Source organism: Phocoena phocoena, chromosome 15 (genome assembly GCF_963924675.1).
Source record: "Phocoena phocoena chromosome 15, mPhoPho1.1, whole genome shotgun sequence".
In the NCBI taxonomy this organism is placed as follows: Eukaryota; Metazoa; Chordata; class Mammalia; order Artiodactyla; family Phocoenidae; genus Phocoena; species Phocoena phocoena.
The window spans coordinates 4,771,454-4,798,080 of record NC_089233.1 but is presented as its reverse complement, the minus strand read 5'-3'; the positions used below and the strand labels follow the sequence as shown (position 1 = coordinate 4,798,080).

The window sequence follows — 26,627 nt, the reverse complement described above, 5'->3', positions numbered from 1 at the left end:
AACGGTTGGCTATCTGTGTCTTGTCCGTCACTCTACTCCCACCAGCTAGTAGGTGCTCGGTGCATAGCTAGAACTCAATATATGTTTAGTCCATCATTCAAAGGACACCTGAGTGCCAACCATGTGCCAGGCAGCATGCCAGGGACCCTGGTAGACGAAGCGCGGCCTCGCTGTAGACTTCCGGGAGCAGTACGTGTGCAGGCGCCACTGCCGTGTGAAGACGCCCATCGTGACTGCAGAGTCACACAGCGCTCGCCCGTGACTCCAGGCATGACTTCTCTTCCAATGAGTCCACGCCGCCCCGTGAGCACGAGCTCTGCTTCACCAGCCTGGGTAACTCTTACGCTCTGCCTCTCCATATGGTTCGGATAAACGCATACTAAATACCCACGTTTTTACATTTTCATGAAGCTACTTGATTTACAATTTTTAAAAAAATTTGTTTTATTGAAGTATAGGTGATTTACAATGCTGTGTTAATTTCTGCTGTACAGCAAAGTGATCCAGCTACACACACACACACACACACACACATTCTTTTTCCTTTTCTTTTCCATTCTGGTTTATCACAGGATATTGAATATAGCTCCCTGTGCTCTACAGTAGGACCTTGTTGTTTATCCTTTTTCTTTTTAATTGGAGTATAGTTGCCTTATACTGCTATGTCAGTTTCTGCTGTACATCAAAGTGAATCAGCCATACATGTACACATATCCCCTCTTTTTTGGATTTTCTTCCCATTTAGGTCACCACAGAGCACCAAGTAGAGCTCCCTGTGCTATACAGTAGGCTCTCATTAGTTATCTGTTTTACAGTAGTGTATATATGTCAATCCCAATTTCCCAATTCATCCAACCCCCCGCCCTTTCCCCCTTGGTATCCATGTTTGTTCTCTATGTCTGTGTCACTATTTCTGCTTTGCCCATAAGATCATCTGTACCATTTTTCTAGATTCCACATACATGCGTTAATATACGATATTTGTTTTTCTCTTTCTGACTTACTTCACTCTGTATGACCGTATCTAGGTCCATCCACGTCTCTGCAAACGACTTGATTTACAATTTTACCTAAGAGCAAAAACTAAAAGACATTTTTTTACCTCGATGTCATCAATAAGTTCCTTTTTTCTTCGACGAATGTCTAAAAGTTCTTCTCTCTCTTCTAATGAGAGGTCTTCAGGCACTGAAAGAAAAAAAAAATCAAGTTAAACAAGTAAACAACAGCTACTCCAGAGAACAATTTGCCAACTTCTGGTGAGGCTGAAGGCGGGTATTGTACAAGCCAGCGACTGTGTAGGTATTATCCCAAGGAACCCTCGCTTACAGACCACATGTAAGATATTCATAGCAGCATTGTTTTAATAGAAAAACAACCTAAGTTTCCACTAATAAGAAAATGAATAAACTGTGGTATATTTATGATACAGAATCCCACACAATTAACAATGGCTGAACTCAGTCTTCCAACACACATGAAACCCACAAATGAAAAGAAGATAAAAGGAGGCTGAAGACATACACTGTACGCGACACCTTCCACAGAGGGGTGACATATACATACGCAGAGCATAAATAAATGCACAGAAATGATCAACGCCACATTCCTTTTTTTTTAATGGCAGTTGTTTTTTTAAAAAAATATTTATTTACTTTTGGCTGCGTTGGATCTTAGTTGTGACGTGCGGCTCCAGAGCACGTGGGCTCTGTAGTTGTGGCACATGGGCTCGCTAGTTGTGGCACGCGGGCTTAGTTGCTCCACGGCATGTGGGATCTTAGTCCCCCGACCAGGGATCGAACCCAAGTCCCCTGCATTGGCAGGCGGATCCTTAACCACTGCGTCACCAGGGAAGTCCCTCAACACCACATTCTTGATAGTGGTTCCTTCTGAGAAGGTAGGCTTGTGAGGAAATACATTCCAGAACAATACTAGGGAACGTCAATGCAGTGGGTAAAGGTTGGCTGGTACATGGACATTTAATTTTAATTGACAGGGTTGTTCATAATATCCTTGCATTAATGATTAACCTCTGCAGTATTTTCCATTCCTACTATGTCTATATTCTCTTTTCCTTGTGCTAGAATTGGCTTTTATCTCATTAAGCTTTTCAGAGAAACAGCTTTTAATAATCCTCTACCTGTGTGTTTAATTTCTATTTCATTAATCTGTTTAAAGAAACAAAAGATTAAGAATCTGAGTAAATAGCAAGAGAACATGTAGAGCTTCTACAAACAAATTAAGATAATGTGATCGTGGTGCAGGGACAGACAAACGGACTGATGAACCAGAAGACAGTAGCCAGAAAAATACACACAGACTCACAGAAACTTGATTTACAACACAACTGACATTGCAGCTCAGAGAGACAGGGCAGACTCTTCTATGTATGTTACGTGCTGTATCAGTTATCTCCATGTAAAAAAAATGAAATTGAATTCCTGGTTATCATCGTATTTTTAATTGGTTCCAAGTAGAATAAAGGCTTAAATTCAAAAGCCAATAAATATTACACAATTTCTTAGGAAGAAAAATAGAAAATGTGTTTATAAATTCAGAGTAGGAAATTATACCACACCACCAAACACCCACCCCTGCCACCGCCAAATAACTTTGAGCGCAGCCATTATTATCCTAATTTTATAACTGAGAAAACTGAAGCCAAGAAACGTCTAATGATTTTCCCTGGTGACAGAGAAAAAATATTTGAAGAAGTACTGGGTAAAATGTTCCATATTTGATAAAAGACATGAATATACACATCCCAGGTGCTTGAACTCCAAGTAGGATAAACCCAAAGATCCACAAGGTCCCAGAGTATGCTACGGGCAGGCCCAGCAGCTCAAGAGTGTCATCAGGGACCCGCTCTTTCCATTCTATAGTCCAAAGTGTCAGCTTCCTCGTAAAGCTGCTGCTAGCGGCTTCCAGAGGCCTCTTATTCATGCATGGGGTAGGGTGGGGTGGGGTGGGGTGGGGTGGGGAGACCCAGATCAAGAGAAAATGTGAGAACCAGTAGAGAATGATGCATCCAAAACCAAGAGAGGAGAGAATTTCAAGAGGGAAAACCCAACAACGTCAAATGCCACAGTAAAATAAAGAAGCAAGTGTGCAATTCTTGAACCTCCCAAGGAATTACTCTTACCAGCAAGCAAGCACCTTACTGCAATATAGACAGAAATCAAAAACTAACCAGTTGGTTGACACTATCCTGTTACGAAAAAAATAAATGCACCCAAAGGGTCAAATCGAGTCTGTCCAGTGTGGACTGGGCTCCCAAAAGGGGCCTCATTTAAAAAAAAAAAAAAAAGTTCTGCTGAGTTCTCCTATGTAGCTATATGAAAACAAGAGTCTGAAAGGGTGCCACTCTAGTTCGAGCATCAATAGACTTTGGTTTAAGAAAACCCACCTCCAGTTTTCTCCCCTCCAACCCTGATGATGAATAGGGTTGGCTGATAACAGTGAAGGTACATTTTAAGTGAATCTAAACACCAGAATGATTCAACTCAAGAATCATGATCTTTAATGGATTTCCTTGATTTTCTCTCAGTAATGCCCATCTTTTCCTATCCCTTTAAGGCCCTAAAGAGTTAAAGTACTGACCATTTACTTTACCCATAATTATGATCAGAATTTGCATCTCTAAAAGGAAGACAAATTCTGTAAGGTGGGATAACGATATTGTGATTATGTTTAAAAAGAAAGTCTTTATTCATACTGTAGAATTTAGGAGTTGTAATATTATTACATCTGGACTTTACTTTGAAATAGTTCAGCAAAAAATTAATCAAGCAAAATGATAAGTGTTAAATCTATCTGACGGCTATATGGGCATTCATTACCTATTTTATACTCTAAGGGTTTGGAATTGATTGATTGATTGCTGAATTGGGTCTTCGTTGCTGTGCACGGGCTTTTCTCTAGTTGCGTTGAGCGGGGGCTACTCTTTGTTGTCGTGCGGGGGCTTCTCACTGCAGTGGCTTCTCTTGTTGTGGAGCACGGGCTCTAGGCGCGTGGGCTTCAGTAGTTGTGGCGCACGGGCTTAGCTGCTCCACGGCATGTGGAATCTTCCCGGACCAGGGCTCGAACCCGTGTCCCCTGCATTGGCAGGCGGATTCTTAACCACTGCGCCACCAGGGAAGTCCTGGAATTTTTCATAAGTTAAAAAAAAAGTTTCAAGTATAAATGGCCAGTAGCACCTTTTCAGGGTATTTGGCTAAAGTATTAATGAAAAATAATGGAATGTTTCCTGGCACATTTTAAAGAATAAATAAAAAGAATAAACAAAAAGAATACAAGTATATAATGAAATACTCAGGACCAATCTCTGTACAGCTGTCACTTAAATATCTTGATGTCCTACTATTTCTTTTAACTCCCTGAATGTACGGTGAATACCAGTATTTTGCTGGTATTCAGTGAAATTCTATCAGCATCTCTCTGCCTTCAAAATAACTCTGCAGCCACAGAATCCTCTCACACACAGATAATCTCACGCACGCAAGTGCCACAGGAAAAAAATGGGAAGATAAGCCATGTTCAGAGAAGGTGTTCTTAACTATCAAGACCTTTCCCACAACTCAGCAGTCTTCTCCCAATAAAGGCAAAAATAAGGTCTGGTTCACTTTATCATCTACATTTTGTCACTTCGACATTGTTAGGTAAGATGAAACGAAAGTCTACAGCTGATTTATTTTCTCTCCTAAGAAATCCAGTGGTTTATTTTTCTTAATTGAAAAAGTTATACATGGATATGGTTATTACACACATACATACTCTCTCTCTGAAAACATACAAAAGGGCATACAATGAGAAATTTCCTTCCAACCTCAATAGAAGCTTTTTTTAAAAAAGCAAGTTAACTGGAACCTGCTGGTGAAATTCAGTGCAGTCACTGCAGTTGATCACCGTCTTCCCGATTCTCCAGAGATAAGGGCCTTGCTTAAGCCTCACCACTTGGGGCCCGTTTCTCATCTGCAGAATGACGGGAGAAGGTTAGCCACAACACAGCAGGTGTGGTCTCTACAAATATAAATGTTTTCACAGGGGAAAAGCAATGTGGAAAGATGTCAAGAAATTCCCCATTTCAGTACAAAGGTGTTGCCAGAGAGGTTTTAGATTAAGAATCAGGAGCCATCTGTGTAATTTAGTCCAGGCTCCTGCCTTTCTCGAGAAGGCACTGGTTTCCCACAAATGGAGGCCTGTGGGTGGGAGGTCTGGGTTTGGGGTTCATGATTTGTATGCGTTTAATTGAAGTACTTAGGTGGGAAGTTCTGCTTTCAGCCAAGACGAAGTAACAGGGATAGATTTACACTCCTGTCTGAAATGACTAAAACAACGGACACAGTTCTACACCCTGCCAGGTATCTTTCAAAAAGGAAGGTGAAACAAAATCATTTTCAGACATTAAAAACTTGAAAGAATTCATCACTAGTTGATCTGTACTATAAGAAACGTTTAAAAGTCCTGTGGTGGGGACTTCCGTGGTGGCGCAGTGGTTAGCAATCCACCTGCCAATGCAGGGGACACGGGTTCGAGCCCTGGTCGGGGAAGATCCCACATGCCATGGAGCAATTAAGCCCATGCGCCACAACTACTGAGCCTGTGTTCTAGAGCCTGCAACCCACAACTACTGAGCCCGCGTGCCAAGAGCCCGTGCTCCACAACAAGAGAAGCCACCGCAATGAGAAGCCCACGCACCACAACCAAGAGTAGCCCCCGCTCGCCGCAACTAGAGAAAGCCTGCACGCAGCCAACGAAGACCCAGTGCAGCCAAAACTAAATAAATAAATAAATTTATATTAAAAAAAAAAAAGCCCTGGGGTGGGGTAGGGGGTGGAGAGATACCAGATGAAAGTCTGTATCTACACGGAAGAATGGAAAATACTGTAAATGGTAACTATGTGGGTAAACATTTTCCCCTCATGGTGTGAATCTCTTTAGAAGATTTACTGCTACTGTTCAAAGCAAAAATAACAAAGTGTGTTGGGGTGGTAACACACATAAAAGTAAAGAGCACGAAGTCTGGGAAGGGAGAAATGAAAGTACACTGTTCCAGGGTTCTTACCCTGGATGTGAAGTGGTGTAATATTATTTGATAGTAGACTCTGATAAATTAAAGGTATATAATACCTAAAGAGCACTACTACTTAAAGACTAAAATAAACCACTAAGATAAAGCATGCAAAAAATAATAAGAAACTGAGAATCATTACTTTATGATGTTTAATGAAATCTAAGATCCCATCAAATATAAGATGAATCCTCCACTTTAGTGATTTCAAAATGTAGAAAAGTTTGCAAACCAGAATCAATGGAAAGAGGGAGATTATCAGACATACTGAAATCAAAGCATAAGCAAATGGTATCTCAAAGTGTTTTCTAATTTTCAAATTATATTAATAATCTATTTACCTAACAGATTCCAATCCACCAAGAAGCTGTAATTTGGTTCACTGCTATAAATATCAAATGACTCCCTTACAAATTTTACACACGCGCATACACACACACACACACACACACACACACGATCTTCCATAAAGTTAATCAGCAGTTCTCCTAGGGGAAGATAATGTTCCGCAGATGTGAACTGTGGCCAGAAACCTTCACCTTGTTTTAGTCACTAAATGTCAAGTGTGATAATTTAACAAATTGGATAATAGGTGATAAAACAGGGTTTCAAACAATCACATGCACATGACTCACAACTGCATATTTCTGGTACCTAGTGCTAATGGAAACTGACGTCACTTAACCTTAATTTTACCTTGATTACTAATCAATGCTAACTTTTTTGTTATTGTATGGTATTTTTCAGAGTTTTGGTCAATGCCACAGGACACTAAGAATTCTGGGAAAGCATGGGCTTGGCCTCTGGTCCCATTAATTCACTAAATGGGAACTCTGTACTGGAGTGTGGTTTAACCCAAACAAATAATACCTACCTGGAACACTACAAAAACCGGTGACTTAAGCTGTTAAAGCAGGATGAGTTCCTAGCTACTACGAAGCAGTATGGTTTATACCAAGAACATAAAGGCAGGCTGTGGCCGTCGGCAGCTGTGCCTCTGGGTCTGGTCACCACCCAAGAACTGTATGCCTTCAGTGAGGTGATAAAGCGGAGTCCAAATGGCTAACAGGGCCAGCAGTATGTCAACCACACTGGGGGCCAGGTCAGTGGAGGCTCCAGATCACTAAAGCACGCGACCAGAATGCAGCGGCAGCCTTTCTGCCAGGGACAAGGAAGGACAGTGTGTGCCTCGCGGGGAGAGAGGCGCTCTGAGAGGCCGGCTTTCTACGGGACAGGAAGGTCCTGGCCCCCATGGACCACTCAGCAGTCACCTCCTGTCACTTCCCCTCATCCTCCTTCGTGATCTTTGCTCGTCCTGGGACACTCATGCTTTTCCCAGCCTTCTTTGGATTAGGTGAAATACCCCTTTAGACAAACAAAAACTCAAGAGCTGGCCACCAGCACACCATCATTAAGGGAAATTCTGAAAGAATGAACTTCAGTCAAGAGAAAAGACCCAAGATGGGGAGGGGTGGGACACCAGAGGGAATCATGGGCACAGATTTACAGAAGGAAACCTAAAGAAAAAGTGACCACACAGGACGATAATGTCTCACAGAATAAACAACAGCCAGTAACACTAGCATGGAAATGGGAAGAGAAATAACTTGCTCTGAAGTGCGGAGAATTCCGAGGAGGAGAGCCTGCATAATTAGCTTCAACCTGGCAAGCTCAGAATCCATATAAAAATGTCTAGGCTGGTATGGAGGTTCCTTAAAATACTACAAACAGAACTCCCATACGACCCAGCAGTCCCACTACTGGGCATCTACCCTGAGAAAACCATAATTCAAAAAGAGTCATGTACCACAATGTTCACTGCAGCTCTGTTTACAATAGCCAGGACATGGAAACAACCTAAGTGTCCATCATCAGATGAATGGATAAAGAAGATGTGGCACATATATACAATGGAATATTACTCAGCCATAAAAAGAAATGAAATTGAGCTATTTGTAATGAGGTGGATGGACCTAGAGTCTGTCATACAGAGTGAAGTAAGCCAGAAAGAGAAAGACAAATACCGCATGCTAACACATATATATGGAATTTAAGGGAAAAAAATGTCATGAAGAACCTAGGTAAGACGGGAATAAAGACACAGACCTACTAGAAAATGGACTTGAGGATATGGGGAGGGGGAAGGGTGAGCTGTGACAAAGCGAGAGAGTGGCATGGACATATATACGCTACCAAACGTAAGGTAGATAGCTAGTGGGAAGCAGCCGCATAGCACAGGGAGATCCGCTCGGTGCTCTGTCACCCGCTAGAGGGGTGGGATAGGGAGGGTGGGAGGGAGGGAGACGCAAGAGGGAAGAGATATGGGAACATATGTATACGTATCGCTGATTCACTTTGTTATAAAGCAGAAACTAACACACCATTGTAAAGGAATTACACCCCAATAAAGACGTAAAAAAATAAAAAGTCTAGGCTACGCAGCAAAGCAATGGAAATGGAGTTCAAAATGCCCAACTGAGAAAGAGGGAGAAGGACTGCAATGAGAAAAAAATCCAACACAACAAAGAGAAACAGTTAGATATGTCAATTCTACCTCAATACAGCTGAAAATTTAAAAAGAAAAACCATTAGAAATACAAAATGCAAAATATGGGAGTAGGAGAAAAAACAAACAAACAAACATTGATTTTTACTGTGGAAGACTGAAGAAAGAGTCTGTGATATGGCACAGTTCCTCCGATCAGGAAGGTGGGAGGCTCGGGGACTTCCTTTGCCCAAGAGAGGGTGGCACAGAGGACACCATGCAGGACCCGGAACCCAGGTCTCGCACCCCTCCTGTCTGGGAACCCCAAGACCAGGTCCCGTGCTCCAGAGAAGCCCGGGTCAGCAAGCTTCTGAATGAAACCTACTGTGCTAAGACACCACTGGCAGGGAGAGTCCAAGACATCCCAGCTGTTGCAGCCGCCTCGGCTGAGGCCCCGGACCTCAGGGAGGCAACTCAGCCCCGGCTGACCTGCCAGCTCCATGCAGCCACGGGAGTGGGTGGACCCAGACAAGAGCGGTCCATGAACTGCCGGCCAACTCCCAGAAATATGAGCAATAATAACCACTGTTGTTTTAAGCCAACGACTCTGGAATACTTTGTTATGAAGTAACAAAGTCATAAGTAACTGATACATTTACAATGAACATGAACAGGAAAAAGGACCAAGTTTAAAAACCCGGACACAAAAAAAATGCACAATGAAAAAAACACCCAACTAAATGCTCTTTAAAAGACGTTTATTTATTTTTGGGGCCTTTTTTTATTGAGCCAAATACACACAACCTAAAATCTACCATTTCAATCATTACGTGTACAGTTCGGTGGCACTGAGTACATCCACAATGTCGGGCAACCAGCGCCACTGCCTATTTCCAGAACTTCTCATCATCCCCAACAGAAGCTTTGTAACCATTAAACAGCAATTTCCCATCCTCAACCCCCAAGCCCTAACCGCTGGCTAGCAACCTCCTTTATGCTCTACATCTCTCTGAATTCTCCTGTTCTAGGTATATCATGTAAGTAGAATCATACAATATGTGTCCTTCTGTGTCTGGCTGATTTTACTTAGCATAATGTTTTCAAAGTTCATCCACATTGTAGGATGTGTCAGGATTTTATTCCTTTTTGCGGCTGAATAACTTTCCATAACGTTTAGCCACCATTTTGCTTGTCCGTTCATCTACTGATGGACATCTGGGTTGCTTCTAAGTTTCGGCTACCGTGAACAATGCTGTTATAAACGTGAGTGTACGATTTTTGAAGTTTAAATTCACAAACACAGACTTGGTCCACAATCAAATATCATACTATATATCACCCCCCTTAGTACATCACGATACATGCTCATATGTTAAAGATTCCATGGAATCTGTAATCAAAAAAAGAAGCACCAACAACACCAACTTTGTTAAACTGAGAGGATTCTTAACCGACGTGACCGTGGACTCATCTTTTAAAAAACAGAACCTCTCTGCCGTGCAGCCTGCGGAACATAATTAAGGACAAACAGGCCTAGGTTTGTTTTTTTAAATTAATTTTTATTGGAGTATAGTTGCTTCACAATGTTGCGTTAGTTTCTGCTGTACAGCGAAGTGAATCAGTTATACATAGACATATATCCACTCTTTTCTAGATTCCCTTCCCATTTAGGTCACCACAGAGCACTGAGTAGAGTTCCCTGTGCTATACAGTAAGTTCTCATTAGTTATCTATTTTATACACAGTAGTGTATATATGTCAATCCCAATCTCCAAATTCATCCCACCCACCTTGGTAACCATAATTTTGTTTTCTACGTCTGTGACTCTATTTCTGCTTTGCAAAAAAAGTTCATCTGTACCATTTTTCTAGATACAAGAGGCTTATTTATTTATTTATTTTTGGGTGTGCTAGGTCTTCGTTGCTGCACGTGGGCTTTCTCTAGCTGTGGCAAGCGGGGGCTGCTCTTTGCTGCGGTGCATGGGCTTCTCATTGCAGTGGCTTCTCTTGTTGCAGAGCACGGGCTCTAGGTGCGCGGGCTTCAGTAGTTGTGGTGCACAGGCTCAGTAGTTGTGGCTCGCGGGCTCTAGAGTGCAGGCTCAGTAGTTGTGGCACACGGGCTTAGTTGCTCCGCGGCATGTGGGATCTTCCCAGACCAGGACTCGAACCCGTGCCCCCTGCATTGGGAGGTGGATTCTTTTTTTTTTTTTGCAGTACGCGGGCCTCTCACCGCTGTGGCCTCTCCCGCCGCAGAGCACAGGCTCTGGACACGCAGGCCCAGCGGCCATGGCTCACGGGCCCAGCCACCCCACGGCACGCGGGATCCTCCCAGACCGGGGCACGAACCCGGGTCCCCTGCATCGGCAGGCGGACTCCCAACCACTGCGCCATCAGGGAAGCCCCCTGGGAGGTGGATTCTTAACCACTGTGCCACCAGGGAAGTCCCAAGGCTTATTTAAAATATAAGAACACATAACAATTGAAGGCAGAAGGGTAGGGAGTGATATACCAAAGGAAAACTGGTCCCATGACACGAACACAGGCAAAACAGGCTAAAGATAAAGTCACTAGATACTGACATCGTTCCATTAATCACAAAATTAACAAGTCTGAACATATATGCATCTAACACAATAGCTTCAAAACATATAAAGCAAAAACTGACAGGGTAGGGCTTCCCTGGTGGCACAGTGGTTGAGAGTCCGCCTGCCGATGCAGGGGACACGGGTTCGTGCCCCGGTCCGGGACAATCCCACATGCCGCGGAGCGGCTGGGCCCGTGAGCCGTGGCCGCTGAGCCTGCGCGTCCGGAGCCTGTGCTCTGCAACGGGAGAGGCCACAACAGTGAGAGGCCCGCGTACTGCCAAAAAAAAAAAAAATTGACAGGGTACACGTAAAAATGGACTCTTCCTAAAGGCAAAAAAAAAAGAAAAAGAAAAAGCTATAGATTTGACTAATACAATTAACAAGCTGAACTAGTAGACATAATATGCTTCATCAATTTTAAGAGGTGCGTCTTTACGTCTCTGAAATCTAATGTGACATACAGAGGTCAATGGCTTCACATCTGCGAATACATTTACGACTGCCAGGGGCACTACTGAAGTGCTACTCCTTGATGGTTCTGCTAAAAACACAATTTAAGAACCATTTCATAAAGAAATAAGAGGCTGACTATTGCTTCAAACCTTGCATTGGTACCCTCTAGTAAGATCAATAAAGTCTCAGCGTGAAAACCTGCAGAGTTCGAACCCCGCCCCTCCCGGACAATACAGGAGGGCCGTTTAGAAGTGCTGTGCGCCTGTGCCTTGAGCAGGAGAGGACAGCACTGCTGTTTGTACTGCTTCTGTCAAAACGCAAACGCCTGCTCTGTGCAGAGAACGAGGCTCTGGTCCTAGGCTTTAAGGGGTACCTTAACCAACTTATGTTGCTCATATCTTACCTTCTATATGTATGGACACTTGGTAAACGCTGTTTAGAAATCAATGCTTAAAGACGTTTAAAGAACTCTTCCCATCAGTATAAGTAAAAGAATTCTAAGTGAGAAGAAATCATTAAGTCTGGTTTAACTGACAGCTTTTTTTCCCCTTAATGGAACATAAAATAATGACGCACCTTACAACTGGTGGAGACACAGGTTCAATCAGATCACTGACCCCCCCAGCAGCTGTGCAATATGCATTCTTTTCGGGGACATGGGGAACATTTATGCAAACCGACGGTATACTGTCCATCACAAAGTCTTACTAGCTCTCACGGGACCAGTGTGGTGGATACAATGAATTGGCTTTGCTCCACCGAAAGCTCAAAATTACATCACCGGACTCTCTTAGGTTTAGACTTGTGAACATGAATTAGGCTCTACCCATGGATGCACCACCCAGGATTCCACAGAGGGAAGTGAAGCAGGGGTCCTCGCCCTGCCTTTTCTTAGAGAATGCTTCTCGGCTGGCCAGCGAGGATGCGCAAGCAGAGGATTTCCTTCAACAGCCTTCCTGAGCTCATTCTCCAGCCTCCTAGGAGTCGAGGCAGTGCTGCAGCAGAGTGCCTTCTGGATCCAGGCTTGTGGACCCCTTCCTTGCTGGAGATACACGTGGATCTCAATGATTCCAGGGGTCGCCTATGAGGAGCTCCATCAGTGACTCAATTCTGGAGACCAGGCCAGAGCCCAGTCCCCTAGTCATTCCAGGGCTGTGTCCAGCACCCCAATTCCCTATTACTTTATCCCTTCCTGTCCCAGACACAGCCAGTTTCGTGTGTCTCCCGTGGAACTCTTATGGAAACAATGCTATCATGAAGACCACGTTCTCTGAGCACAGAATAATTACGTTAGAAATCAATAACAAAACAGTGATTAGAAAAACCCATGTGTTTGGAAATCAAGGAACACAATTCTAAATTACTCCTTGGTCAAAGAAGATATAATGTAAATGTGAAAATTCTGAGAAGACGATGATGACAAGCTGCGTATCAATACTTGTCTGCTCCTGCTAACACAATCCTCGGAAACTCACAGCCTAAAATGCTTGTTTTAGGAAAGAATTAAGCTGAAAATAAGCTGAGCATTCCCCTTAAAAAATAATAGTTTAAAACCCAAAGGAGAAAATAACAGAAAAGAAATTCATTTTAAAAATGCAACGAAGTGCAGCCCCTCTGGCAAAAGTCTGGCAGTTCCTCAAAAGGTTCAACACTAAGTCAGCATGTAATCCAGTGAGTCCCCTCCTCCCAGGTGTTTACCCAAGAAAACTGAATACATATGTCCACACAAAAACTGGTGCATGGGTGTTCACAGCAGCATCAGTCACAACAGTCAAGAAGCAGAAACAACCCAAATGTCCACCGAGTGATGAATGGCTAAACGAAGTGGGATATACCCACACGATGGAATATTACTCAACCATAAAAAGGAATGAAGCACTGATATGCTCATCCAGCCACAGAAGACCACATACTGTATGGTTCCATTTATAGGAAATGTTCAGAACAGGCCAAGAACAGACAAAACAAATCTGTGGTAACAGAAACCAGGAGAGGGGTTAAGCTGGGGTGGGGGGAAAGGTGCTGTGTGAGAAGTCAGACAAGAGGGCCTTCTGGGGGATGGCAAGTGCTCTGTATTTTGATCTGGGTGGTAGTTACACACAAGCATGTGTGCTTATCCAAGTAAAACAGCCCGAGTTCTGTGTGTGCACTTAATGTCGGGGCATCGTATTTACTGCCCCTGCAAGTCTACTTCGGGTTAAGTGATCCCTTATAACCCTCCAGAGAGAAGGAAGAACTTCCTTGAAAAGACACTAAAAGAGCATTCTAAGAGCCTGCCACACACTAAGAGAAACCGATGCTCGCCCACCTAGGAGGACTTCAGGACAGACTGGTCTGAGGTACAAAAAGATGAGTCAGACGGCCTCACTGCCTCCTCTGCCTCACATTCCGTAGCTCTAAAACTCAAAACACCAAGTAAAGGGCAAGAAGCCACTGTGGCACAATAAGGGACACGGGGGGAGGGGAATTTTTTTTTTCTTTTTAGAGCAGACCTCATCTTTTTTTTTTTTTTTTTTTTTTTTTGCGGTACGTGGGCCTCTCACTGTTGTGGCCTCTCCCGTCGCGGAGCACAGGCTCCGGACGCGCAGGCTCAGCGGCCATGGCCCACAGGCCCAGCTGCTCTGTGGCATGTGGGATCTTCCCGGACCGGGGCACGAACCCGTGTCCCCTGCATCGGCAGGCGGACTCTCAACCACTGCGCTACCAGGGAAGCCCCAGACCTCATCTTTATTGCACTTTACTCCATTGTGCTTCACAGATATTGCTTTTTAAAACAAAAACAAAAACAAATTAAAGGTTTGTGGCAACCCTGAATTGTCAGATGTTATTTTTTAGCAATGAAGTACTTTTCCATTGAGGTATGCACATTGGTGTTTTTGGTTTTTTTATAAATTTATTTTATTTTTGGCTGCGTTGGGTCTTCGTTGCTGCACGCAGGCCTTCTCTAGTTGCAGCGAGAGGGGGCTACTCTTCGTTGCGGAGCATATGCTTCTCATTGCAGTGGCTTCTTTTGTTGCGGAGCATGGGCTCTAGGCGCGCGGGCTTCAGCAGTTGTGGCACGCGGGCTCAGGAGCTGCGGCTCGCGGGCTTCGCTGCTCCGCGGCATGTGGGATCTTCCAAGAACAGGGCTTGAACCCATGTCCCCTGCATTAGCAGGTGGATTCTTAACCAATGCGCCACCAGGGAAGCCTGCACATTGTTTTTTCAGACGTAATAACGCTACTGCACACTTAATAGACTGCAGTACAGTGTAAACGTAACTTATATGCACTGGGACACCAATACACACAATGTGACTCGCTTTACTGCAGTGGTCCGAAGCCGAATCTGTGACATCTCCAAGGTTTGCCTGTACAGAATAACTTATTTCAGAAAATTGAAAATCCATCAATTATTAAGGACGCCATTATTTTGTGTCCTGTTAAGAAAAAGCACTAAGACTACCAAATTTCATTTTATGATGCCAAACTGTAAGATGCATTCCAGCTTTAGAGGTTAAAGCGTGCATCTTAGAGCCAAGGACAGAGAGCTACGAAGCATGCTTACTTTATAACGGAATAACACCTCTTAACTCAAAATTGTTTTTAGAGTAGATAAAAATCGTTGCTAACTGCTCTAGAAGATGAAACCTTTGTAATGACTGCTGTTACTCCAAAGTCTCCCTCACCCTCCGGTGATCGCATCTATCCCTGGGTAGGAGTTAAGAATCATCGCACAACAGAGAGACGATAAAGTCAGCAATAAACTAAGAATGAAAGCAGTCACTGCCAGTTTTTTAAATAACCGCTTTGTCTTTACACTCACATGGGGCAGCACCCCCTCCCCAAGTTGAGTCTGCACTCATATATAAACATCCTCTTGATGACCAACTTGCCAACCCACAACTGTCGCTCTTCCTGGTGGGTGATGCAGCCAACCACCACTAAGCAACAGGAGGACTTCCGCGGTGGCGTGTGTCTTACTGAAAGCAGTGGTGAAGGGCGATTACCCCCTGGATCCATCCAGCAAAAGCACACGGGAGAGCCAAGAACTCAACCAGCTCTCCGGGCTCCTCATCAACAGGGTTGACAATGATCTGAATCAATGACTCCAGCTCATTATCTACACCTGTTCCTACACAACACAGTCCACAGGACTTCTCCGTCAGCATCACTTGAAGGCACTTGTCTAAAATAGGGTTCCAAGGCCATAGCCCATGCCTATCAAATCAGAACCTCTGGGTAGGAGGCCAAGGACTCTGAACTTTAACAAGCTTCCCAAATGATTTTGTTGAACATCGCTAAAATGTAGCTATGCACGGCTAAGTCCTTCACACAAATCATGAACGCAATACATTAGAGAGGCAACATGACACAGTGGTTAGAAGCCTAAGTCCTGCAGTCAGACTGCGTGTCTCAAAGTTTGTCTCTGCCACTTACTAGCTGTGTGACCTTAAGCAACTTACCTAACCTCTCTGTGCCTCAGTTTCCTCACCTGTAATAGGATATTATCTATGTCTGCATTACTACAAAAAGCTAATCAAAATTTAATGCTCTTCTTGAATGTTGCTTGAAATTTAAAGATAAATATTACGCCTTAAATCAAAGCAAGAAGCATTTAAAAGATCTTGAAAGAGACATGTTTTTACCTCAATCATGAACAACTAATAACGAACAATGAGACTTTCTATTTCTACCGCGGATAACTGAACAGCTTCACAAATACACAGGCATAAAAATCGTGTGAAGACAGATCGGCAGTTCCTGATAAAGCTAAACACCACCTTGCAATATACGATCCAGCAATCACACTCCCAGGAATTCACTCTGTCCACGTGAAACCTTGCACACGAATGCTTACAGCACCTTTATTCATAATTGCTCCAGGGAGTAGCCTGGCGGTCCAGTGGTTAGGGCTCTGCACTTTCAGTGCTTGGGGGGAAGGTTTGATCCCTGGCTGTGGAACTAGGATCCCACAAGCCACGAGGCATGGCCCAAAACAAAACAAAACAAAACAAAAAAACTGCCCCAAACTGGAGGCAACTAAGATGCCCTTCAGCAGGTGAACATAAACTGTAGCACAACAGACAATGGAATATTACTCAGCGTTAAAAAGAAATGAGGATCAAGCCGTGAAAAGACACGGAGGAACCTGAAATGCACACTAATAAGCGACAGAAGCCAGTCTGAAAAGGCCACACACTGTGTAATTCCAGCCGCACGTAACTTCTGAAACTATGGAGATAGTCAGAGGATTAGTGGTTGCCAGGGGTTCAGGGGAACGAGGGGAGGGATGAATGGGTGAACACAGGGGGTTTTTAGGGCAGCGAATCTATTCTGTATGATACCCTAACAGTGGATACATGTCCTCATGCATTTGTCAAAACTCATAGAACTATACAGCACAAAGGGTGGACCCTACTGTAAACCATGGACTTTAGGTAACAGCAATTTATCAACCCTGGTTCATCAACTGTAACAAACATACCACACCAAAGTAAGATGTTAGGAACAGGGAAACCAGATGTGGAGGGGACCATATGGGAACTCTGTACTGTCTGCTCAGGTTTTTTTTAATGTAAATCTAAAACTCTAAAAAATAAATCTATTAATAATGTTTCTAAAAAGAGATAATGACATCCAAGGCTTCTAAATAATTTTCCTAAACAATTTTGTGAAAGTCAACTCTGGCAACTTAATCAGCCCTGACTTCCAACAAGTTCTTCTTGAAGATCAGAGAGAAGATGAAAGAGGCTCCTTATCAGATTTCAAATGAGATTTTCAACTACGGTGTCAGAAAAACGTCACCTAAAATTTAAGATCAGATGTGATTCTTTTCATTTAAATTACTGTCAAAAACTTTGCCTGTGAAAGCTTCATTAAGTTGGGGAGATAAGAACGTTCTTATAACCAGTTTGCTGAAGCCATAGGTGAGTTCTGGCTAAAAATGCATAAAATCTGCATCAGTAAGCACGTCCCCAAAAGAAATCCTCAATGCATAAGTCCATCTTCTTTCCAATTCATTTCACTAGTTCTGATGAATAACTGACATCACCTTGAGTAGCGGCCCCCAGGCTTAAAAGGAAAGCAGCATTTCTCCCTCCAAGGTATATCTTTAACTATGTATCTTTCAAAAGGAAATGGATGGGCATCAGTGCTTTCCTTGCTAGACTGCCTTGCTTGGTAGATTCATCACACTTAAATATGTTTGAACAGCCTCCCCCGCAAAAAAAAAAAAAAGGGCAGGACAATGATTTAATCTTATAGATCTTGAAGTCAGACTATCTCCAGCCAAGTCTTCAGTCTGATGATCGATTACAAAATGGCCAAAGAGCCTAGAATTTCTTCTCAACTTCCTTTCCAGCTGTAGTTTTGGAAGTGCGCACTAAACGAAGCCCATCCCTGCTCAAAACACAGAGAGCTCCCCACGGCCCTCCGCACAGAACAGAGCCTCCTCACCGAGGCCCAGGATGCAGCGCCCTCCCCAGTGGACGCCGCCCGGTACAGCTCCTCTGCTGGCTCCTTGTCTCGCTTTTGGACCTCGGCGCAAACGCGGCCTTCCCCGTGGCCTGAAGGACCCCGGGCTCCCTGCACGACACTTCCTGTAAGACTCCACTGTCTCAGTTTTCCTAGGCACCCAGCAGCATCGGGGTGTAGGAAGCTGTCGGCACAGTGACTGGACGCAGGCGCTCTGCAGCCACACGGCCGGGCGCAGCTCCTGCATTTTACCTTGTGATTCTGGACTCCTCCGCTTCACTCTTCTAAAAATTTTTAATTGTGGCTTAAAAAGAAACATAAAATTGGGCTTCCCTGGTGGCGCAGTGGTTGAGAGTCCGCCTGCCGATGCAGGGGACACGGGTTCGTGCCCCGGTCTGGGAAGATTCCACGTGCCGCGGAGCGGCTGGGCCCATGAGCCATGGCCGCTGAGCCTGCGCATCCGGAGCCTGTGCTCCGCAACAGGAGAGGCCACAACGGTGAGAGGCCCGCGAACCGAAAAAAAACCAAAAACCAAAACATAAAATTTACCATCTTCACCATTTTAAAATGTACAGTTCAGGGGTATTAAGTATATTCACATTCCAGAACTTTTTCCTCTTGTAAAACCAGAACTCTGTACCCGATGAGCCCTAACTCCCTAATTCCCCTCTTCCAGCCCCGGGTAAGCACCACTCAAAGTTTCTGTTTCTATGAATTTGACTACTTTAGATACTGCTTACAACAAGAATCATACAATGTGTGTCCTTTTTGTGACTGGTTCATTTCACTTGTCCTCAAGGTCCATCCATGTTGTAGCATGTGACAGTTTTACGTACGAATATACTATATTTTCTTTATCCAGTCTTCTGTCGATGGACACTTGGGTTGCTTCTACCCCTTGACTATCGTGAATAATACTGCAGTGAACATGAGTCTACAAACATGTGTTTGAGTCTTGTTTTCTACTCTTTTGGATATACACTCAGAAATGGAACTGCTGGATCATGTAATTTTTTTTTTTTTTAAAGAACCTCCATACTGTTTTCCACAGCAGCTGTACCACTTTACATTCCCACTAACGGTGCACAGGGGTTGCAATTTCTCTGCACGCTTTTCTCCTCTTTAATAGGGACAATATTAAGCACTTCAGCAGACTGTCGTACATACAAGTACTGTGTGTTAATATTACCATCTCACTGATTCATTGTTAGTTTGTCTCCTCCTACAAGAATGTCAACTCCCAGGGATAGGTTTCTTGCCTATCTTGTTCACCACTGAATTCCCAGCACCAAGAGCTATGACTAGCACACAGTAGGTGCTCAAGAATATTTGAATTATCTTAGTATTCAGAACACAGGTTTTTCACAAAAGTTACTCCAGGGATGAGAGCTGTTTGCTTATTTATTAATTCTTTGCAATTAAAAAGAGTAGTTTGTACACTTTCATGGTCTTGGTGGATTCCTGAAAATACGTTCCAGAATCATCCACCGTCACGTGGTGCAGAAAAGCTTGGGGAGGAGGTGGGGGGGGGGAAGCCTCCCAGAGCATTTTAATAAGATTTCCATGATTTTGTGTCAAGTAATGCTCACACCAAGGGCTTTAATGACACTACTGCCAGCATTCTACACAATGAGGCAGTCTGAACCCACTCTTTTCATTATAGTCTCAATCCTGGTACAATGTCCCCACCTTTTTCTGCCATTGTCTTTAATTACTCAATCAAAAAAAAAAAAACCTCCTTGGCCCTCAACCCGGGGGCCTGGAAGCCCACAGTCTACAAGGTACTGCTCCTAAGTGTGACTTGTTCTCTTCTTGGGACCCCGAGTACACGGTCTTGCCCCCTCTTCCCAGATTCCTTAGTTAATTCCGGATCACGCCCAGCAGAAGATAAACACTGTTCCTTAGAAGCCAGCAAAGCAAGAGCTTATCAGGATGGCCCGGCACTGAGGAGAGGTAAATCTGAGCCGCACGGACGCGAATTTGGAGGGAGCTCTTCTTGGCAGAAGGGACAGAGGGCAGACTCCCCTCAGCTTGTGGCAGTAACTAGAACTTCTAGAAGACAGGTGTTTTGATTCCAGGTTTCTGGAGGGCCCATCTTGGACCATATATATAAGAAAAAAAACCTGCCGAAGGAGTGAAGTGCTGTGATACCCACAACTCTAAAATGCCTATAAAATAAGATGGACTGATGGATGAGAGATGGATAAATGGATACACCCGGGGTAAAGCACCCAGCAAGAGGTTAATGGCAGACTCTAGGAGGCGGGCTTCTGCACAGCCACTGTATAATTAATTCTTTAACTTTCTCTATATTTGAAATTTTTCATAATAAAATGCTGAAATTTTTTTGAAAATCTGAAACATTAAAAAACTTTAGAAGCCTCATTAGAGAACTCTACAGATGTCTAAACCATTTTAAATTCTCTTTAATTTCCTGTATAAGGAATGCTTTACAAAAAAGAACTCTTATTTTCTCCTCAAATATTACTAAGTATTCCCAAATAACCTACACGATATCTGGCTCTTCAAAAACCACACAAACTGGTGTAATCTCAAGAACAAGCACGTATTTTCAGCCCTGGAATTCCCTTGGCAGCTAGCACCTAACAGGGCCACAGCCCTCCACGGCCTGGGTGTGACCTTAGAAGCTAAAAACACTGAGCACGCCTGACAAAAATCATAAGAAAAAAGTAAAAGATTAACAAATATGGAGCAAGGATAACTTGCTGGTTTAAGAAACAAGCAGAACCTGTAAGATCTATTGTTTCCGTCTTTTCTGTAGGATGCACGAGGTTTGTAAGATTTCCTACAGTAACATAAAATTACCGCTCATAAAACAAAATGATTTAAGGGCCAATGCCGACAGTCACCCTGTGAAAGGCTGTGCGAGTCTCTTCACCACCCCAGGTGAGGGGCTGCCAGGTCACACTGTTAGTACAGAGACGATACTACGTTCTTAGCCTGATTTTAATCAGCTTTGGACAAAAGAGTAAGGTTCTCGTGGTAAATAAAAATGGACAAGAGTTTAAACAAAACCCACCCTACACAAAACTACAGAGTTATTTTGTGCGTGAACAGGATGGGATGGGACACCCCTTATCCCTTTGAGGGGAATTATGCCTGTTACTTTTGAATATTTTGAAAGCTTAATGACAGGATTTTAGACATCACTTCCCAACAGGGGGCACTGGAGTCAAAAAAGTCCCAGAGAGACGTGGGTGACCAGCAAGTTGTTCTCAATTGTTGCCTGAACCCCAACGGGCCAAGAGGAGAACTGCTCCACAGGTGACAGGGGCACTGGATAGTCAGAAAGGACACAGAGAATTCCCCTGAAACAAATGAGGACAAGGCAGGCGGGCTGCAAAAGTGCTTTTTTTTGTAATGACTGAAAACTTCCCCCATCTGTGAAAAAACAAACCTATAAAATTCAAGAAGCTGAGCACATTCTAAAGGATAAACCCAGAGACCTGTGCCAAAACACATCATATGCTTTTGTTTTTCTGTTATCTTTTTTTTTAATTTTTATTTGCGTATAGTTGCCATCATATGCTTTTGAAAGAGAAAAAAAGTTTTTTATCAGCCAGAGAAGATGACACCTTACCTACGGGAGAGAAACAATTCAAATGACTGGATTCCTCATAGAAACCACAGTAGCCAGAGGAAGAAACCCAACATTTTTCAAATGAAGGGGAAAAAAATTTTTTAAACTATTATATCAACCCTGAATTCTATATCTGGTGAAATTATCCTTCAAGAACAAAAGAAAAATTAAGACATTCTAAGATGAAGTAAAACTAAGAATTTGTTACCAGCAAACCTACCCTAAAAGAATGGCTAAAGGAAGTTCTTTAAAAACAAATGATAGGGCTTCCTTGGTGGCGCAGTGGTTGAGAGTCCGCCTGCCGATGCAGGGGACGCAGGTTCATGCCCCGGTCCGGGAAGATCCCACGTGCCGCGGGGCGGCTGGGCCTGTGAGCCATGGCCGCTGAACCTGCACGTCCGGAGCCTGTGCTCCGCAACGGGAGAGGCCCGCGTACAGCAAAAAAAAAAAAAGATAAACAGGGAGTCCCCTGGCAGTCCAGGGGTTAGGACTTGGTGCTTTCACTGTGAGGGCGCGGGTTCAATCCCTGGTCGGGAAACTAAGATCCCACAAGCCGAAAGGCGCAGCTGGGGAAGAAAAAAAAAAAAAAAAAAAGATAAAGGAATCCTGGAATACAGGCAGACCTCGGAGATATACTGCAGGTTCAGTTCCAGACCACTGCAATAAAGCCAGTATCACAATAAAGCAAGTCACATGAATTGTTTTCTCAGTTCATATAAAAGTTATGTTTTTCGCTACACTGCAATTTATTAAGTGTGCAATAACATTATGTCTTTTAAAAATGTACATACCTTCATTAAAAAACACTTTATTGCTAAAAAACGCTAACCATCATCTGAGCCTTTGGTGAGTCGTAAACTTTTTGCTGGTGGAGGGTCCTCGTCTCGATGTTGGACATTTAACTGAGTTAAAGGTGCAGCCTGGTTTCTTGCTGCTTACAGTAAAATGCAAGAGGAAAGAGATAAGTTGAAGGAAAAACTGTTACACAAAAAGGAACCAAGACGTGATGATGTGAGAAAATCTCATCTCATCCAGATTGTAGAAGATAATAAAATCAGGACATTCACTGGAAGGAACACGCGCTCTAAAGAGAAAGCCAAGGTGTGGCTGGCTAATGCCTTGCAAATGCTCTGGGAGAAATTAAAGGACACAATATTCCCTCACACAGAAAATTCTCTGACAAGCCTGCCACTCATTAATCCCTCCAACCATCTTGGCAGAAGCCAGGGATAGAAATGGGGTTATACAGGAAAGATCTATGGGGGACCCTCTTGTCTAATGGAGTGAATCCCATGAAATAGATAGAGACCCACAGGTTTCTGAGAACGTTATACCAGCAGAAACACGGCCTGCTTGGTATGAAAAAGACAAGAGAGGATGAAATGAAATAAAGCTGTCAGACGCCCAAAATTCTACAGACAGGAAAACTGGCTGGTAAAACTACTCAGTTGCAAACATGCTAACTAACCTCGAGAAAAAGGAAAGATCACTGTGAGGACCAGAGCCTTGAGCCACAGAGGATTATTCCCAGGCCCTGACACCCAGTGACCTTGCTTGGTTGGGTTTTGAAATTGCTGGGGAGCAGTGACTGCTTCTTTCCTTCCCTTCCCTTCTCTCTCTCTCTCCCCTCCTTTTTAGAATGCGAATGTCTGTAACTGCTATCCTTTGCCTGTCCCACCACTGGATTTGGGGAACAGATAACTTGTTTTCTAACTTGAGCCACAGATGGAAAAGAATTTTACCTCAGGATGGATCAGACCCAGAGTCTCCCCCACATCTGGTTGAGATATGGGATTTCTGAGCTGATGATATTTAGATGAGACTTTCTTACTTTGATTTGACAATGTAATAGGTTGAGACATCAGGAGATTTGGGGACGTGATGAACGTTGAGACTTCAGGACATTTGGGGACACATATTTTGCGTGTGAGATAGATATGAATCTTTGATGGGCTGAATGATGCCCTCCCGCAAAAGAAATCTAGGACCTAATCTAACAAAAATTAAGTTAACACAGACGAATACTATGATAGACCATACCTTGGTGCATGAAATAAACCTCAATAAATTTAAAAGACGTGAAATCATACACAATGTGTTCTCTGACCACAGGGGAGTCAAATTAGAAGTCAGTAACAGAAATATAGCTGGAAAGTCTCCCAATACCAAAAAACTAATAAACACACTTCTAATTAATCCATGGGATAAATGCAAAATCCCAAGGGAAATTCAAAAACGTACACTGAACTGCGTGAAAATGAAAATACAACACATCAAAATTCGTGGGGCATCACTAAAGCAGTTCTGAGAGGGAAACTTACAGCACTAAAATGTTTAGAAGGGGAAATGTATCAAATCAACAACCTAAGTTCCCATCTCAAAAAACTTTAAAAAAGAAGAGTAAAATAAACCTAAAGCAAGCAGAAAGAAGGAAAAAATAAAGAGCAGAATCAATGAAATTGAAAACAATGATGAACAGTCCAAACATTTGTAGCTTCCACCAGAATTTCAGAAAGACAATAGAGAAATATCAATGAAACAAAAAGTTGGTTCTTTAAAAAGAAAACCAACTATCCTCTAACAAGATAAAAAAGAGAAAAGACAAATTACCAATATGAGGAATGAAACGGGATATCAGCCCTTGCACACTATAGTGACATACAGGATAGGATATATATAGGATAGTGATATATATATATATATATATATAGAGAGAGAGAGAGAGAGAGAGAGAGAGAGAGAGAGAGCGAGCGGATAAATACTACAAACAACTAAGATAACACGCACCAATTCCCTAAAGAGCAAAAACTACTACCACTCACCCAAAATGAAATACATAATTTGGAGAACGTATAACAATTAAGGAAACTGAATTTGTAACTTAAAACTCCCCCAAAAAGAAATGGCCAGGTACACATCGTTTCACTGGAGAATTCTACCAAACGTTTAAAGAAGAATTAACACCAATTCTACATAATCTCTCCCAGAAAAAAGAAGAGGGACCACATCTCATTTCATTTTATGCAGTTAGTATTATCCTAATACCAAGATGAGACAAAGACAGTACAAAAAGAGTAAATTACTAACCAACATCTCTCATGAATACTGATCTAAAAATTGTTATACAGGGATCTCAAGGAAGAAATAAGTGTCCCTATTTGCAGATTACAAGATAACCTATAAAGAAAATCCTAAAAAACCTCCTAAAACGTTAAAGTGAGTTCAACAAAACTGCAGGATACAAGAACATATAAAAATCATGTTTCTATGTACTAGCAGTGAACACGTAGAACCCGAAGTTTAAAATGTGACACCAGCATTCAAAACAAAACACTTGGGTGTAAACCTAACAAAACATGTACAGGACCTTGTATGCTGAAAGCTACAAAAAACTAATGAAATGAAAAATTTAAATAAATGGAGAGATATACCGTGTTCATGGATTGGAAGACTCACCACAGTAAAGATGCCATTTCTCCTCAAACTGATAAACCAGTTTAATGTAATTCCTATCAAAATCCCAGCAAAATTTTTGTAAATGTATGTATATAGCAAAGATTATTCTAAAATTTATATAGCAAATCAAAGGAATATTAGAGTAACTAGAACTATTCTGAAAAAGGCTTAAGTTGGAGGAATCACTCAGAATAGAAAACTCCAAAGAGCCCACACTCCATGCAGCCAACTGATTTTTTTAAAATAAATTTATTTATTTTATTCACTTATTTTTTGGGTCTTCATTGCTGCATGCAGGCTTTCTCTAGTTGCAGCAAGCGGGGCTACTCTTTGTTGCAGTGCACGGGCTTCTCGTTGCAGTGGCTTCTCCTGTTGCGGCGCACGGGCTCTAGGTGCATGAGCTTCAGTAGTTGTGGCACACGGGCTCAGTTGTTGTGGCTCACAGGCTCTAGAGTGCAGGTTCAGTAGTTGTGGCGCATACAGGCTTAGTTGCTCCGCAGCATGTGGGATCTTCCTGGACCAGGGATCGAACCCATGTCCCCTGCATCGGCTGGCGGATTCTTAACCACTATGCCACCAGGGAAGGCTGGGCCAACTGATTTTTGACAAAGGTACAACAGCAATTCAATAGAGGTTAATAGTCTTTTCGATAAACTGTGCTGGAATAACTGGATATTCATAGGCAAAATAAGGAAACGACCTACACTTTACACTTTATATAAAAACTAACTCAAGGGGCTTCCCTGATGGCGCAGTGGTCGAGAATCCGCCTGCCAATGCAGGGGATGCAGGCTCGTGCCCCGGTCCGGGAGGATCCCACGTGCCGCGGAGCGGCTGGGCCCGTGAGCCATGGCCGCTGAGCCTGCACGTTCGGAGCCTGTGCTCCGCACCGGGAGAGGCCACAACAGTGAGAGGCCCGCGTACCGCAAAATAAATAAATAAATAAAAAATAACTCAAAACGGATCACAGATTTAACTATCAAGTGTAAAACTACAAAACTTTCAGAAGACAACGTAAGAGAAAAGCTTTGGGAGCTAGGGCTTCAAAAAGAGTTCTTAGACATGACAACAAAAGCAATAACCATAAAGGAAAAAATATCAATAAACTGAACTTCATCATAACTAAAAACTTTTGCTCTGATAAGAGGATAAAAAGTAAGCTACAGACTGGGAGAAAATAAGCCACATGTCTGATAAGGGACTCATCTAGAATTTACAAAGGACTCCCAAAACTCAACAGTAAAAAGCAAACAATCCAATTAGAAAATAGGCAAAACACAAGAAGAAACATTTCACTGAAGAGGATAAACAGCAAATAAGCACATGGAAAGATATTCAACATCATCAGTCATTAGAATAATGCGCCACACCTATTAAAACGGCTATAATTTAAAACAGTGACAATACCAAAGGCCAGTGAGGATGCAGAGAATCTGGTGGGAATGTAAATTGTTACAGCCCTCTGGAAAACAGTTTGCCAATTTCTTACAAATGATCCACACTTACCGTATGGCCCAGCAATATC

The 26,627-nt window shown here is 43.0% G+C and overlaps 1 protein-coding gene across 1 annotated transcript in view; it reads right to left on the bottom strand.

Annotated features, from left to right (window-relative positions):
• The window catches only part of CYTH3 (cytohesin 3), an 88,383-nt gene that overhangs the window by 21,649 nt on the left and 40,107 nt on the right, over positions 1-26,627 (bottom strand). Inside the window, exon 2 of the mRNA XM_065893476.1 lies at positions 1,103-1,185. Within this exon, the coding sequence (XP_065749548.1) occupies positions 1,103-1,185 (83 nt within the window). The remainder of the gene's footprint in view (positions 1-1,102; positions 1,186-26,627) is intronic.